This window comes from Camelus ferus, chromosome 2 (assembly GCF_009834535.1).
Source record: "Camelus ferus isolate YT-003-E chromosome 2, BCGSAC_Cfer_1.0, whole genome shotgun sequence".
In the NCBI taxonomy this organism is placed as follows: domain Eukaryota; kingdom Metazoa; phylum Chordata; class Mammalia; order Artiodactyla; family Camelidae; genus Camelus; species Camelus ferus.
In genome coordinates, this window is record NC_045697.1 from 71,955,989 (window position 1) to 71,974,248 (window position 18,260).

The 18,260-nt window shown below is 38.5% G+C and overlaps 1 protein-coding gene and 1 non-coding gene across 4 annotated transcripts in view; one reads left to right on the forward strand and one right to left on the reverse strand.

Moving 5' to 3' along the window:
- Positions 1-6,804: 6,804 nt before the first annotated feature.
- SLC39A8 (solute carrier family 39 member 8) overlaps positions 6,805-18,260 on the reverse strand; it is a 66,546-nt gene continuing 55,090 nt past the window's right edge. For all 3 annotated transcript variants that reach the window (XM_032460745.1, XM_006188019.3, XM_032460740.1), the window contains exons 7-9: positions 11,816-12,023; positions 11,429-11,613; positions 6,805-8,347 (exon numbers count right to left, since the gene is read on the reverse strand). In XM_032460745.1, the coding sequence (XP_032316636.1) occupies positions 8,198-8,347; positions 11,429-11,613; positions 11,816-12,023 (543 nt within the window). In that variant the 3' untranslated portion in view covers positions 6,805-8,197. The remainder of the gene's footprint in view (positions 8,348-11,428; positions 11,614-11,815; positions 12,024-18,260) is intronic.
- Positions 11,053-11,124, forward strand: TRNAG-ACC. Its single transcript has one exon. It is a non-coding gene; the product is annotated as a tRNA-Gly (tRNA).

Below are 18,260 nucleotides of genomic sequence, written 5' to 3' on the forward strand. Positions count from 1 at the left end.
AACACCCATGATTTGTGAGATCATTGAATTTTATGTGACTGTTCCCCCATGATCCTCCTGAGATCAGACATGAGCTGATACACCTTTGCATCCTCTGGGCCTGACATCAGTAGACATCAAATATGTTTTATTGAACAAATGAATGAATTCATTCATTCACAGGAGAACAAGCTCAGAATTCTTTTTTCTCATTCCCTGCAATGGTCTATCTTATTTTTTTTAAAGAGTTTAAGTTTGAATGGTTAATTTTTTAAATATTATTTGTTTAAAAAAAGTGACATGTAATTATTCAAACACTAACCTAGATATTATGCTTATGTACTAGTGATGTATATGCCTAAAAAAGCCAGGTGTCTGTAAAAATCAAGTAATAACTTGACAGCCAGGTGATGGTTGCTAAGAAACTGCATTTTTCTGTGAATACATAGTGTATGAAGTATGGCCTAGATTCATATCCTACATAAAACATCTTCCTGGGAGTTATCTAAAAAGTCTGATTTTGCATGGCTTGTCAAGGCATGTAAGTTACTCTTTCTGCTCTCCTGCTTCTGCTATTAAAAATGTTTTTATACATAGAACATTATTTCAACATCGTTATCTGTTCTGGACCCTAGGTTGTTTAGATTGCATAGTGAGATCCTCTTTAGCTCCAAAGCTTTTCAGTGGCATCAAATGTTACCCTCCCTTTTAGTCACCACTGAGGGACAATCGCCATTTCTGAGGTACTAGCAGGGCTAAACACAAAAATTAAAACATCTACAATGTTTCTATATTCCAAAGTGAAATAAAAATGAATCTCAGATGACCTGCAAGTTTTGAAAGACTTTTGAGCACCTCTAGTGGCACATTATGGAGATTTTGCTACACTCTGCCCAAAATAGGAAGTTGATCCCCAAACTTTGACGTGGGGGAGGGGGAGCGGGTCCAAAAAGTGTACTAAATTTAAGAGCTAGAAATTGTGTTTAAAATTAAAATCTCAGTATTTAACTGCTGTATCAGTTAGAAAGCCTTCGTGTGCAAGTAACAGAAACTCAAATACAATTATCTAAAGCCAAAAGAAGAAAGGTCTTATTGAGATCTTGGAATAACTTGGATAACTCACAAAATTAAAGGAATTGCAGGAAAAAACAGAAACATACTGAGGATGTCAGAGACTTCAACCGTGGACGACAATAACTCTCTCTCTCCACCTCAGTCTTCACCCGTATCATCATCTACTTCTCTGTGAGCGTCAGTCTCCTTTTTCTCAGGTTTCTCCTCATGCCGAAGGTGTGACCACCGGCAGCTCTGGAGTCCCTGGAGAGCTCTGGCTCTTCCCCTCCAGTGTGGGAAGTTCTGTGGAAAGACTGTGATTGGTCCAGCCAGGTGATGTGCCCAGCTCCTTGCACAGACCTCCACAGCCACTAGGGGGCGGAGCAGCCAGTTTCTAAGAGGAAGAGTGAGGCGGTTACAGGCAGAAGGGCGGAGTCAAGGTGAGCAGGAAAACTAACAGACGTCCATTACTCCGAACTTGTCGGCAATGGCTTTACTCGCACTTTCACCAGTTTTGTCCCTGCATAGGTGGAGGGCCACTCAACTCTTACTTTATAAACGTGTCTCTAATATTCACTATTCTAAAATGTTTTGAACGGTTTTCACCTTCAGACCCCAAGAGATCACTACGGTGGTTCAGGTGAGTGTTCTCACGTGTCCTTCTATAATATGCTCATGTAAAATTCTGAGGTTCAGTTTTTGCAAATGAAAAGACTTTAATTGAAAGCAAGGGTGGAGAAAGGGGAAAGATGCCTATGACGTACCTTCCCAACAGTTTCTAAGATTTCTAAAATCAGGGTTTCCACGTTCGTTAACAACCCCGCATTTAATTACAAGAATAATAACAGTAAGGCTAACAAATAGGATGACTCCCAAAGGAAAAACATCATCTATTCACAGATGTCTGCTGCGAACAGGAGGAGCCTCCGAGCTCTAAGATGATAAGCTGGGTCCCTACTTTCCTCAACTGAATATGCCGCATAGTAGTTAAGAGTACATTTTAAGTGAGGGAGTATGATACATCTACATGGGGGAAAAAAATCTCAATAAATCACAAACTGTTTATTCAGTAAGCATGTAGAGAAATATCTTTCCCATCTAGAATCTGTACTGTTTGTCTTCGTTTAAAAAGAAATGATGTTTAAGGAAGTGGTGCCCCACGGATAGGCACAATCTTTTATCTATTTAAAAGGTATTCATCTGCCAGGAATATAAGCCTTCTTCTTAGCTAGTCTCTCAAAGCATCCTAGATATTCTTCCCTGTTGTAACAGTTACTCACACAAGTTAATCAAACCCAGTTCCATCCTGTTAACCAAGAACATTTAGTGCGTATTTTCCCATCATCTTTAATTCCTACAAATTTTCAGTTTGCTTTCAAATGGTAATAACTTTCCTTCCATTGACCCACTTTAGTGTTTTACTTTTTCCACCAAATTCACGGTAAGACGCCTTCTGCTGATCAGCCCCACTCACAAGAAAAACAACGGGCCACTCAACCTAGAACAAGGTGAGACGGGTCCATTTATTCACAAAGGATCTCATTATAAAAAATGCAGATGGGACTTGAGGAAACCATGGCATGGAACCAGGGCAAACTGCAGCAGAGCTGTTACTACCCCAGGCCAAGGGAACAGAGAGAGGGTGATGACCAGAAGCAAAGGAAAGGATCCAGCAACTGTTGCTTAGATGAGCTTGGCACAGAAACTGAGTAAGCATTTACAATTTTCAATAGCAATTCAGTAACACAATTGTATGTCCATTGTATCTAATAATAATAAAATGATTTTGATTCTGTCTTTATTTTAAATTTTATTTTATATTTTCTGGTAATTCCTTTGCATTCTATTTACAAAAGTACCAACCTGTGACAAATTGGAAATAAGAAAGTGGCCCTTCATCACAGGTAGAATAAGAATCTCCACTCTGGAGATGGCTTTAGGGAGAGGGGCTGCCCTTCAGTTGAGCAACACAGGTGACTCCCAGGAACCCCGTGGAAGAGAGTCAAGGAAAGCCATACTCTGTCCCCACTCTCCTCTCCTTTGCACCAGCAACTCTCCTCACTGGACCTCCAAAGCCACCTGCCAGCCTCCTCTTAGCCTCTCTGTTTTCAGGAAGGGAGTCAGACACCAGTCCTCTGCATCCATCAGAGCTGCAGCGGCCCCTGCTGGGCTGTCTAGGGGGCCTGCTGGTGGAGCATATCACAAAATACAGAATGAGACAGGTTTTATAAACTTCCTCAGCCTTATGAGGAAGGGAAGTAGTTCTGATCTGAATTCTTCCTATGTAATTTCCCATGTAATTCAAAATATTTCATCTTCATTTTCCTTTCCCATGACTCCTGATCAAATATCCCTTTGGTGACCATAAGCATGGTCATAAATTATCCACATGTTGCCCTACTGGGGTTTTACCACAGCTAGGTCTATACAGCGTGGGGCCACCATGCACAGTCACTGCAATAGGAATTAAACCTTCATATAAAGTTTAAAACATATAAGCCCTGTCCATGGAAACAATTCTTCAGTAATCTTGCTGCATACACCCGAACTAAATGACATGAGATTTGGCGTTACCAGTAGCTCATCTAATTATCTACAAAAATCAGACGGCAACATTTCTGGTCCAACTTTGCTCATGCTACATAGCTACTATGACCCACAGAGAGGAGGGGGAAATAATTTTTTAACTTTATTTTTTGCCAGTTTCTACTGAGTTTCACAATTCTAGATTTGAGCCCAGCAATCAGAAGTGTTAAGTTCATAGAAAATAAGTGGGGGTTGTTTTTGCTGTTGTTTTAGAATTTAGACCATCCAGTGAAAAACACAGGATGTCTTCAAGGTAAATACACACTGGATGTCTCCAAGGTAAATAAACAGTACTCACAACAGGCTGAGACAGAGAAACTAGAAAGATAAGTACACGAGTGTATGTACAATACTGTTTGTCAGGTAAGATTGGTCAGGTGGGCCAGTATAATTAAAATGGCCAAAGAGTCAAGGAGCTAATCTGAAAGAAGTCCTGAGAAATCCCACAAGAAGCGGTTCTTGAACTGGCTGTGTCAGAACCATCTTGAATAGTAAGTTCCCAAGTGAGCCAGATGCAAAAACCCGTCTTCACTGACACAGCCACTGGCTCTCCAACATCATTGTTGGCTTCTTTTTACAAATAGAACCCTGATTTTATTGATGGAGGTACATCCAGCTAAAAGCAACATTTCCCAGCTTCTCCTGCAAGTTGGGGTGACCTGAGACTAAGTCGGTACGTGACTTTAAGTGGAGCTTGTTGTGTGTTACTTCTGTGAATGTTCATGTAAAGAGGATGAAGAGCTGGGTGTGAAATTTTTGTCTTTCCACCGATTTCTCCTTCCTGCTATGTGGAATTTAGACTTCAAGGCTAGGTCTCTCTAGCAAACACCTTAGAACGTGAGGTAATCTTGAAGTCAGAAGCCAAAGATTACAAGTCAAAGAAGCCTGGGGACCCAAAGACCGGGGACCCGCCATGCCAGCCCTGCTCTGCTGCTTCCACACTTTGTTACAGGCAGGAAAGCAAACATCTTCATGCATCTGTTATTCTGCACCATCATATCCTAAATACAATGATGCTGGCATTTTCTTGGCCTTACCAGATTCCAACAGATGATTTTCATTTTCACACAATACCACCTGGTTGCCTATGATTCTGGCAGATCCTTTGGAAATGTTAAAATACAAAGGGAAATGCAGTCTAACACAGGTATTGCAACCCACAGCTGGAGGAAGGCCCCGCGTCACAGAAAGCAGCTGTAGCAACATCAGTGTTAAGGAGTTTTTTGTTTCAGGATTAGAACCTCTTGTATTGTCAACCTCTTGTACTGTAATGGAGCTTAAGTACACACAGAGGGAGTCTGGAAACCATGATAGCCTATTGCTAAAAAACCAAAGTGAGCCCCAAAGGAAGGCGATGCCAATCAGAGTGTGGAGGACAGGTTGGCAGTTACCGTTCCCTGCCACAGGCCATCAGTAATTCTGTTAATCCACCTATGCCAATTACCTGGTAAACTCACAGGGCTTGTTTTGGTGCTTCCCAATTAACTCATTTTTCAAAAATGTAAGCTCCTGGGTAAAGAAACCCTTTTAGATGGGGTGGGTCTGAAATACTAAGCGTCTAGAGTTCATCGTAAAATGCTGTTCAGTAGTCAAGGCCTGTTCTCTAACTGGACTCTCATGTTGGTTCCGCTGAGCAACTGCTGGAGACGTGAACGTGGCCGGGTCAGACTTGAGAACCGAGGGAACACAGATTATCCTGACTTAGAGCAAACCAGTGTCACAGCCACATAACTACACGTAGTAACTGTCACTGGTAAGGGAAAGAAAATAATGTTCTCTTAAAAAGGAATCAGAATAAATATTAAAGTTCAAACACGAAAGTGGTTGTGGGAACTTTGGGTGGATTTTCTAAGTACAATGAAACAGGAAACCTGTGTAGGTGGATTGCACCCACGTGTACTCCTGGCTCTCCCCTTGCTGTAGAGTTGCTCTGCCCTTTGTCCTGAGACTCTGCAGCGCCTCCTGCTCCAGTGGCCCAACCCAGATGACCCGCAGCTGCCCTGAGCCGTCCTGCGGAGCCCAGGCTGGGCCCGCTCATCGGCAGACCTGTGAGCACGAGAATAACCTGTCGTTGTGAGCCTGGGTTCTTCTGCTCCTTGGATGGGTTCTACTCCACGGGAGCAGTGCTGGTAGAGGTCTGCTGTGGTCCTAACCTCCCCCAACAATGATGACATCAGGAGGTAAGGGCTTTGGGAAATACTTAGGGCATGAGGATGGAACCCTCATGAATGGGATTCCTGCTTTTATAAAACCGGCCCAGAGCCATCCCTTGTTCTTCCAGCACCTGAGGACACAGCAAGAAGGCGCCATCTACAAACCAGACCCCAAATCTGCCAGTGCGTGGGTCTTAGATTTCCAGCCTCCAGAACTGGAAGAAATATATTTCAGTTGTTCATAACCTACCCAGTCTGTGTTCTTTTGCTTTAGCAGCCTAAACAGACGAAGACGGGGTCTGATTCAGTACTCAAAAAGGTCCAAATATTAGTAAGCATTGTTATAAAGTTCAATAACAAAAGTAGAATATGCACCCCCGTATAACGCACTGAAATCATTTTAGGTTTGTCATAGTTGCATCTTTAAAGCCTGAAATGTATAGAGTATTCAGGTGGTATAATGAATGCCTCATAAGATACGCTGACTGACAGGTCTACACTTTGTTTTCTAGGATAATTTAAACTCAGTCATGGCTTCCCATATGCTTCCTCCTACCGGCAACCATCGCCTCTAATAAGTAGCCATTTTCTTTTTCTTTTTGGGTCTCCATGCCCCATTGCCTCTGTTCTCCTCACAGTTGAGGAAAATGGCCACAAGACAACACACGGAGAGGGTAACATGAAGCTCCCCGGCAGTCCTCATACACAATGATCTACACTGAATGGGAGTTTGCTAAACCATCTCGTTTTAACATGACTGCGTAAAGAGCTTTTCACCCAGACATGTAATCTGTGCTTTAAAGAGGTAGTAAAGATTATTTCTAAAGACTGAATGTAAACACATGAAATGATAAAAATAGAGTCTATCTGTACTGATTTTAATGAACAATAGTTAATTTTATAGTATTTGTTTGCTGAATATTTTTGAAATAAACACATCACGAATTTACTGTCTATTCCTCTCCCTCATACCAGGTACATGGAAGGCACTCAAAAAATGCATATTAAGATGAATTATGAATGACACAATACATGGTTTCAAAGGTGTTTACTACTGGTCAAAAAATGTTTCTTAATTGTCAGTCATAGAGTGAAATGTGCATTAACATACATGTCAGATACTCATCACATCTGCTTTATTGCTACGTGGCACCATTTTAAGGCCTGTGGGAAAATGTGATTCCTGAGATACTTGTTGGTTTTCATCAGTCATTTTCTTCACTGTCAAACCATTTTTCCTTGAGTGACTTGGGAGCGTGAGTTGGGGTTAGGATGTTCAATTGTAGACCAACTTCCTGTATCTGCTAAGTGAATAAACAAACTCTATCTTTTATAAAAGGTAGAAACAGAACCACGGTGTGTGGAACTTTTTTGCAAGGTCTACCACACAGGAAAAATGCAGCCTGAATACAAAAGAAGTACTTTCTGAATGTCTCTCTATCACCCATAAGGAACATACATTTTCTAGACAATCAGTGTTTGACATACAGCCGTTCAGCTGTTATTTTGCATTTACTTAAAATACCCTCTGCTAAATAGTTGTGTTCATCTTTAAAAGTAAATTGCTTAAAATTACATTCAGTTTCTTTCTATAAACGAACATCTGCTTCACCTTCACAAAGCAAACACACTGTACATTGAAACTGAATTGTCACCAGCTTTACATACTGTTCTGCCATTTGTTGTGGTACAAGCACAAAATAAGTCAAAAGAAAACAATTCTGGCTTTTCATGGAATCTGGTGGAGTTTACACTTCGAGACAGAATGGCAGACAAACTCTGAACTTAGCAGGGCCAACAAAGCTTTACTGATTTCATTATTCGTATTATTTCAGGATGGTTTTCAAAGCAATCCTACAAGATCTAACTGAAATATAAAACAAAACAAAAACTATGAGCAATCTTTCTCTCCTGGCTTCATTAAGGCCTTGGAATCACTTATATCCATGTTGTGTACATTCTGATTTTCTTCCCCATTTTGATGTGCTTGCTCGTGAAAGCACTAAACCAAATTAACTGAAAGAAAACAATTCTGAAACTACTTGAATGTTTGATCTGACCAGAGATGGTGAAAGGCTTATATGGCCTAGTTTGTATTTTACTCTGGGTCTTGATATTGAAACGATTACAGAATGCACATTTCTTGCTTTGTGATGATTTTTTGTATTCATGAAACAAAAAAAAGTGGGTGTTTACCAAAGATCTCATCTATTAGGCTTTTCAAACTAGAACTGAGAGCTTTTTGAAACAATTTTAACAACAAATAATGGCCTATTTCACAGATCTGAAACCAATAATTGGTTTTCTTGACCTACAGTTGAACACAAAATTATCTTTTATCTAAATAGGATCGGCTTAAAAATCCCTTTGGAGATGTTTTTTATTTACGAAATGCCTTCATGAACACCACCATCTCTCATTTCCTACTACTCCAATTCAATTTCTCCTGCATACAGAGTGATGAGCAGAATGGCTGTGAATCCAGTCAACATGCCAGCATTCTGAATCATGAAGAAGGTGAAGTCGGTTTTTCTTCCAGTTACCTTCTCTCTCAGCATGTCATTCATCTCTGGAAACTAGAGGGAAGATGCATTGTTAGGTGACTGTTGCCCTCTTGTGGTCAAACATGAAACAGCCACTTACAGAGTTCTGTGGAGGGGATGATTATGTATTTCAGTTGTTTAAGCGTTTTCTCGTATAGAGAGCAAAATAGTGATATCCAGCCTGATCAGGTATCAACAGGGAGACAATACGGAAATAGTGTTCCCCGACAGATTAATCAGTGGGATGGGATTTACCTCATTTCATGCCTTCTGTCCCTCTCTGTCTCTGTCTCTCTGTCTCTGTATGTCTCTGTCTCTCTCTCTCCATCTCTCTAGCCCTCCTTCTTCTTTGCTCCCTCTGCTCCATCCACACCATTCTTTTAGGACCTTAAATGCATCCAGTCTCTTTCCATCCTCAAAATCTTCACGCCCACCAAAATCTCTATCTGAACTCTTCTCCCTCAAGTTTTTCAATGAGCTAAGTAAGTCTCTGAGGTTTCAGCATAAATCATCATTTCCCAGAAAGGCTTCTCTGAGCCCCTCCTAAGTTGCATTAGATTCCCTGTTATCATCTATCATCATACATATTGCTTTTCCTTTCATGTCACAGATTTTTTGTAATTATGTCACCATGTGTGTGATTTTGCTTGTGTGCTGAATTTCAGGTTCCCCTCCTTGCAGACGGAAGCCCCAGGGATGCAGGGATTGTGCCTTATTGCTCACTCTGGGGTCCACAGTACCTTACCAATGTCCAGGCCTGGTACAGAAATATCAATCAATAGTAGCTGACTAAATAAACTTTTAGAAATAACTATATATTTAATTCCCGTCCTCTTCAATGTGTTTTCTTTTGCTTTCTCTACCTCTCACAAAATCATGAGGTTTTAAATAAATTGTGCACTGTTCTAGGATTTAGACTATAACAATCTCATTGCAGCGAAAGCAATTAAAACCCCCAAGTTTTAAAAACTGACCCTTTCTCAGCATATAACTTCTACTGAAAAGGCTCCGTGAGATCTGTGAATGCCATCTTTTCAAGACATATTTCAAAATGATTTACTTATATGTAAACAGTGGTGCACTGTGCCAGAGCATCTGAGAGATCTCCAGAGTTCAGTCAATCCATGTGCCTGATTTAAGAAAATTGTTGCTATGATAAAATGGGTGAAAGTTGTCAAACCATTCTGAAAAAAGTAAAACCGCTGTAAGTACATGCAGTATCATATATTAGCACGATTTCTTTAAACTAGATAGACTCTGTTCTTAAAACCAGAGAATGGAGAAGTGATGACCTAGCATAAATGAACTATGAGGCATTAATTCTGTGAAGAAAAGCATAAATGCAGTAATGGTTCTTAGAGATGAAATTTCTGCCCTTGTAAGTGTTTGCACAGAACAATGAACAGAGATGGACAGTTATCACTTGGAGCTCTGAATGCAGATGAAGAAAATTAAATTATTGAATTATGTCTGTAATACATATTCAGTTCCAAATGCAAAGGAAACATTCTTTGATTTGCATAAACTTAGCACATTTTTCATTTTTTTGAAAGCTGTCCATGATTTACTTGAAAATGCACAGGACATTCTCTCTCTTACACACACACACACACACCACACACAGAAATAAAGACACAGCATAGACACAAACATACATACAAACATATACTGATCCAAGTAAATAGCCTCCAATTTCAATTTACTAGTTTTAGTTTAGCCCAAAAGGATCTCACTGTTTAGGACTTTGAAATTAACAAAATGCTATTTCCTTCAACAGGCTATTCCCTTCCAAATGTGATATCCTCACAGAAGAGGGCTGAAAAGTCCTAGAGGGACATACGATTGTAGAACACAAGCTTCACCCACAAGGCAAAATACCTGGGGAAGTACCTCCACTTCAGCAAAAATAGGTCATTTCTATTATATTATAAATAAAAGCTATTTTAGGTATATTTCTTATATCCAGTCTCCCTATTAAATTTTTCATGAATTTGAATGGATTATTAGCTATTATGTCTATTAAAACACCTTCTCTTCCTCCACTTATTTTCTTATCTTATTGTACTATCTGGAAAACCAAAAGTAGTGTTGAATAATAGCGTTCCTGATTTAAATGTCAAGGCTTCAGTATTTTACCATTCAATATGATGTTTACCTGGTGTATGGATTTGTTTATATGTGAGTGTGTGTATATAAATAGATTTTGTCATTTCATTCTGTTACTATTTACTTAGAATTTATATTAGGGATGGCTACTGAATTTTGTCAGCATTTTTGGGCATTGATTAATCTAATCCTAGGATATCTTTTCTTTACTGATGCAATGAATTATATTGATATTAATATTAGAAACGTAGTTTAGGAAAATATATGAGTAACCTTCAAGTATAGGAAGCCTTAATATGGGAAACCCAAAAGTCATAAAGGAAGATTTCAAGATTTAAGTATAGATAAATAACAAGGACCTACTGTGTAGCACAGGGAACTATATTCAATATCTTGTAATAACCCATAATGGAAAAGAACTTGAAAAAATATGTATTTGTATATATATGTATAACTGAATCATTTTGCTGTACATCTGAAATATTGTAAATCACCTATACTTCAACAAAAAATTAAAATTAAAAAAAAAGATTTAAGTATAAAAAAAAATAGGTCATTTCACCCTCTACTAATGAGATCATAGATCAAAGAGTCAATGAGACTCACCTTCCAACCACTATTAGTACAAGGGGGAGGGTAGAGCTCAGTGGTAGAGTGCGTGCTTACCATGTACGAGGTCCTGGGTTCAATCCCCAGTACCTCCATTAAAAAAATAAATAAACTTAATTACTTCCCCCCCCCCCAAAAATAAAGGCACAGTTATGTAAGTTTCACAATACTGTAAACTGACTATGCTTCAATTAAAAAAAAGAAATAAATAAATAAAGGCAATCACTATTAGTACAAACTACTCAAAAAGAGTTAACTGTTGGACCAAGAATACTTTAAATTATAATAGAAAAGCCCTCCACAGTGCGGAAAGCAGAAAGTTGCCCTTAGTCAATTCATAGCCCAGATGCTTATTTCTAAATTTATATTAAAACAAGATAAAATTTTAAAATTTCTTACCATATCCGCTAGAGAAATATAGAGGAACATGCCTCCAGCAAGGGCAAATATAATATTTGGAGCAAAATTATTGCCCACCAAGATGCCAAAAGCTAGCCCCACGTAGCAGGAACACGCAGAAAGGAAGTTGAATAACAAGGCCTGTCGGGTGCTCATTCCTGCATTGAGCAGGATCACAAAGTCCCCTAGAAGAAGAAGAATATATCAAGTGAATAGGGGTTTTTTTTTTCTATTTTTGGACATGATAAACGATAATCACCAATGTCTGAAAAGGGTTCCTTCCTTCTGAGGCACCAGCAGGACTTCTAAGAGTGTATCATATGAAATGTCTCCCTCCCCTGAAGTCAAGAAGTGAGGGCCTTGGACGGTGTGCACAGAGCCCCTCACCTAACTCGTGAGGGAACTCCTCACACAGGATGGCTATAGAGGTGCTGAGTCCCTGCAGGAGAGACAAAGTACAGGAGGCCCCAATGGCCAGGCCATCGATGAAGTTGTGGAGGGCATCGCTGAGTGTAATCATCCAGGCAATCGTCCCTATTTCTGAGAGTTTGGGCCCCTTCAAGCAGGTCCATGAACATAACTCCTTTTTTCCATCCTGTAAAAGAACAGAAAATCAGTCAACAGGATAACCAGGATAACCAACATTTTTTTTTAATTGAGGTATAGTCAACTTACAACGTTGTGTTAGTTGCTGGTACACAACACTGTGATTCAGTTATAGACATGTGTCTATATATATATATTCCCTTTCATATTCTTTTTCATTATAGGCTATTACAAGGTATTGAATATAGTCTCAACATTTCTTGAAAGTCTAAGAGATACAGAGAAGTAGGAGATGTATTATGCATTGAGAGAGACATTTTTCCAACAAAGTCCTTTATGGTGGATAGGAACCCCTAAATCGTCTATAACACAGAAAAGACTTACGGTAAGAAGGAAGGAAATCAACAGATTGAGAGGCCTTGAACAAACCACATTTTTGATTTCTCCTTCAAACAATCCTCTTGACTTTTAAGAAAAAATTCTTACTACCTTCCTAAAATGTAAGAGAGATTAACCTAAGAGTGTGATTTATTCACATACTTTAAAATAAAAGTTTTTCAAAGACGAAATTTAGAGTCTTTTCTATGTTGACAACATACATGTGAAGTCTACACTTAAAGCCTGATGGCATCAAGGAACATTCATTCCAATCCACCCTATGCCGCTGTGTGACTATGAGCAAGTGATTGGGCTTCAGTTTCAATTGCAAAGTGAAGAGAATGTACTAGATGAGTCATTTGTTCTTCTTTTTTTTAATGATTCATTTTTCCAGTGACTGATTAATTTTTCACTGTGTTCCAGGTAGTGTATGGGGTGTTTAGGCTACAACCACGTGGTCCCTATGAGCTCTAAATTTCAACGATTCCCTTAACAAATTCGACGAAGTGTGATCAGAATAGGCTTGCCTTTTACACCAACACTTCCTTCTATTTTGAAACTGTAACAAAAGGGGAAAATCCTACAATGGACCTTTTGTAAGAATTTAACTTTCCATAAAATTTACAAGATTGTATAATGACAAATGCCGATGGAAGCATTTTCCAGGAACTGTAGAAAAATATAATAAAGTGCAAATCCATTTTTAAGTAGGGAAGCAATTTGCAATTAACTGGAGAACATTTTATTCTTAATTCTCTTCCTCTCAACTCTACCTCGGCAGCTAATCAACATATTTATTGAATATCTGCAGTTTGTACAGTAGTGTGCTGTATGCTATGAAAAGTTCACGGAAGTGGAAAATACTGCCTTTCTCTTCAAGAAGTGTTTTTACCTCGGAGAAACAAGATGCAGAGTATATGACTAACTTTAAAAAATGTGCAATATACATCGGCTGAGAAGGGTTCCTTCAAAACAATTGTCTGAGAGGTTGTACATTTATTCGGTTGCCAACTCATTGCTCAAAACACTCTGGGGACTGTTTTTTCAGAACTGATTTAGATCTTGCCATACATCTTTTCACTGTTTCATTAGTGGCAAATCTTTATTTTTGAGGGATGTTTTTTGTTTGTAGACACAGCCAGAAGTCATCTGGAGCCAAGAAATTCTTACATGACTATGCAAGGAGGGAGCATTGTTAGTATTTGCCGTAGTAATGGTAGAAATAGTAATAGCAAAGCGTGGTATTTATTATGTGCCAGGCACTGTTCTAAGCACTCTAGCTATCTAATTCCTCGAGAACAATTCTAGGAGCAAAGTAGTACTATAACCATCATTTTATGGTTGAAGACACTAAAGCACAGAAAGGCCAGTGAACTTACCAGGGATGCAAAAGAGAGAAGTGGGCTTTTTCTAGTAAGCGTCCTCTTACTTCAAATTTATGGTAGGGGGAGGGGAACACTTCCTGTTTGTGTTTGTGATAAGATCTGAAGGCAGTTCCCAAGCAGAACACTCCCTCCTCTCAAAACTCTTATAAAAACTTGAAGCAACATTGGAATAAGTGTTTAATCTCCTTTTTTTTTTTTTTAAAGGCAATTCTCATTAGCATAAAAAGAATTCCATCTAATCTTAAAAAGTGGTCTTGCTATAAAGTGTTAAAACATAAACTGAGGCAATTTTTTTAAAAGTTTAAGAGTTTTATTTGAACAAGAATCAGTTCCCATCTGGCAGCATCAACTCGGAAGTGGTGAGGAGCACTCCACAGACAGGTAGCTCAGGGAGAGACTTTCCCAGAGAAAAGGCAGAGCAGAGCAAGCAGACTATTGACTGGCTACAGTTACAGCTTACGTGGCTGCTCGCAATGGATTGCCCTTAGGTTTCGATTTCAAAACCTTGAGGCATCTACCAGCTTAAATTTTGGTTTGTTTATATACGGCATTAAAGACACTTCAGTCTAATTTCCTCCTTGTTTAATTAATTTAATAATTGGTAGATTTTAAATGCACAGCATAATGAACAGCCGTGATTTGGTAAATGTCAAATGGGTGGCTTGACTAAGAAATGCCCCGGATGAGGAAGCAGTGACTGCTAAAGGAAAAACAAAGGTGGTCATGAGAAAAGCCATAAATGAAGTGACCTTGGCGTTGTAAAAACTTACTGCCAAGACACCCCGGTAAGACCAGGTGTTCTCTTCTAACTCGGTTTACCTAACCACATAGCTAATAATTTCCTTATTTACTTGTGATGATTTGGGGGAAAGATTACAAGCCCAAGTCTTGACTGCATGGCATTTTATACAGAGTCTGTATACAAACTCTTCTAATTCTGAAAAAGAAATTAAATTAATATATCAGGCATGGTTCTCTTACCTCTGAGTACAGATATTATTCACTCTGTTTATTATGCTTTCTTTTAGCTCTGTAAGCTTAGGTCTCAAATGACACTGTTGGGTAGGTTAACAGTTAACACAATTTTAATAGTCTTGGAAAAAATCAATGTCGGCAACCATTCACAAACAGTCCTTTTTTAATTCACCTGGAACAAAGTCACCGAGCAGAAAGAACAATGAAGTCCCTCTAGCCAAATTAGGGAGTATTCTCTTTCCCTTTCTTTTTTATTTTCCTCTGTTGTTGCTTGCTTGCTTGCTTCCTTGTCTGACTTGTACACTAAATATGAGGCTGTTTCCAACCTCAACATGATAAGGCAACTCGATCGAGTGAAAAGACCATCAGTCTGGAATCCAGAACTGAGTGCTACGTTGGCTCTGACAGGAATTACTATGCAATCATTAGCCAGGCTCTTAACATTTCTCACCTTATTAATGAAAATGAAAGTCAAAGAAAGCAAAGTGCAAAGTAGTCGGAATGGAGGGAGAAAGAATGTCATGGACCAAAGTCATAAGAGTTGGGGGGGGGGACTAAGTAGAATCCCAACATAAATACAGAGGGGAAGAAGGAAAAGGAAAAAAAAAGTACTAAGAAATCAAATGAAGAAAGCAAGTGAACTTATTGCAGAACAGTTTAAGCAAAGAAGGAGGAAGATCAAATGGAGATGGGACTAGAGGAAGATAAGGAGGAGGAGTGACATGAGGTGGGAGGAGGAGGACGAAAAACCAAGAGTAAGATAAGAAGGGTGAGGAGAAGGTTAGAAATGAGGTGGAGAAAAACAAGGAGGGCAAGGAAAAGGAGGAGATGAGGAAAGAAAAAGAAAAGACTTGCCTATCCTGCAGTAGGATATGGATCATACAAATATGACTTACACCTGCTGTGAAATACTGTGCAGAGCAGAGATGATGAATAGCTATATCTTTCCACATGTAAGGATATCCAAAACACAGCCTTGAAGTAAAATATATCTATATAAAACAGCATGTCTGTGGCACCATTTTGTAAAACTTATTATTATAATTCTATGATGGTCTAAGCACAAATGTTTTTGTAAAGATACAAAAATGCTAATCGTGGTTCTCCCTGGAAGACAGTACTGTGAATAATCCTTATTTTTTTTTCCTTTTATCTTTTATGGGTATTCTGTATTTTGTTTGCACTTACTATATATTATTTCAATACTCAGAAAACAAAATACTACACCAGTCAGAATGGCCATCATTAAAAATCCACAAATGATAAATGTGGAGAAAAGGGAACTCTCCTAGACTGTTGGTGGGAATGTAGTTTGGTGTAGCCATTATGGAAAACAGTATGGGAGATTCCTCTAAAAACTAAAAGTAGACTTAACATATGATCCAGAAATCACACTTTTGGGCATATATAAGGAGGGAACTCTAATTTAAAAAGATACGTGCAGCCCAATGTTCATAGTAGCACTATTTACAATAGCCAAGACATGGAAACAACCTAAATATCCAACGACAGATGACTGGATAGAGAAGTTGTGGTATATTTATACAATGGAATACTACTCAATCATAAAAAAGAATAAAGTAATGCCATTTGCAGCAACATGGATGGACCCAGAAATTGTCATTCTAAGTGAAGTAAGCCAGAAAGAGGAAGAAAAATACCATATGATATCACTTACATGTGGAATCTTAAAAAAAAAAGGCAAATGAACTTATTTACAAAATAGAAACAGACTCACAGACAGAGAAAACAAACTCATGGTTACCAAGGGGGAAAGGGGTGGAAAGGGATAAAGGGAGTTTGAGATTTTTAGATATTAACTACTATGAATAAAATAGATAAACAACAAGTTTATACTGTCTAGCACAGGGAACCATAGTCAATATCTTGTAGTGAACTATAATGAAAAAGAATATGAAAATGAATATATGTATGTATATGTATGACTGAACTATATGCTGTACCCCAGAAATTGACCCAACACTGTAAACAACAAAAAGCAATACAATGGAGAAAAGGCAGTCTTTTCAACAAATTGTTCTGGAAGAAGTGGATATGTAAAGAAAGAAAGACAGAAATCTCAATATAGATTTGACATCCTTCACAAAAAAATGAACTCAAAATGGATCATAGACCTAAATGTAAATGCAAAACTCTAAAACCCCAAGAAGATAACATAGGGAAAAAATCTAGAAAACTCTGAGTATGGCTATGACCTTTTAAATATGACACCAAAAGCACAATCCATGAAATAAATAATTGAGAGCCTAGACTTTATTAAAATTAGAAACTTCTGCTTTGCAAAAGGCAGTATCAATAGAATAAGAAGACAAGCCATAGACTGTGAGAAAATATTTACAAAACACATATCTGATGAAGGACTATTAAGTAAAATATTTAAAAAACCTTTTTAAACTAAACAATAAGAAAACAAACAACCTGAATAAAAAATGGGCCAAAGACCTGAACAGACACTTCACCAAAGAAGATATACACATGGCAAATAAGCATATGAAAAGGTGCTCCACGTCATGTGTCATCAGAGAAATGCAAATTAAAACAAGATAACACTACACATCTATTACAATGGCCAAATCCAGGAATACTACAATACCAAATATTGGTAAGGATATGGAGAAAAAGAACTCTCATTCATTGCTAGTGGGAATACAAAATGGTACAACCACTTTGGAAGACAGTTTGGCAGTTTCCTAAAAAACTGAAAATACACTTCCCATATGAACCACCAACTGAGCTCCTTGGTATTTATCCAAAGAAGTTGAAGACTGTGTCCACACCAAAACCTGTACACAGATGTTTATAGCACCTTTATTCCTAACTGCCAAAACCTGGAAGCAACCAAGATACCTTTCATTAGGTGAGTGGATAAATAAACTGGTACATCCAGATAATGGAATATTGTCCCCACATCAAAAAAAAAAAAAAAAAGAGCAGTCAAGCCATGAAAAGATATGGATGAATCTTAAATGCATGTTACTAACTGAAAGAAGACAATCTGAGAAGGCTACCTACTCTATGATTCCAACTATATGACATTCTGAAAAAGGCCAAACTACGGAGACAATAAAAAAAATCAGTGGTTGCCAGGGGTTGGAGGAATGGAGAGGGATGAGCAGGTGGAGCACAGAGAATTTTTAGGGCAGTGAACTTAGCCTATATGATACTACAGTGATAGAAACATGTCATTACACACTTGTCCAGACCCACGGAATGTACAACACCAAGAGTGAACTCTAAATTACGGACTTTGATTATGATGTGTCAATGTAGGTTCATCAGTTGCCACAAGTGTGCTGGCATGGTGGGGGATGTTGATACTGGGGATGGCTACTCATGTTGAGGGCCGGAGTACGTGGAAAATCTCCAAACTTTCCTCTCAGTTTTGCTATGAACCTAAAACTGCTCTTAAAATTTAAAAAAAAAAAAAAGTTCCTTTAAAAAAAAGTTACTTGGAATCTGACTTCAGATCCTTTATCTGTAGAATGGAGAAAGTAACACTATCAACTTCAAAGGACTGTTGTGATGAT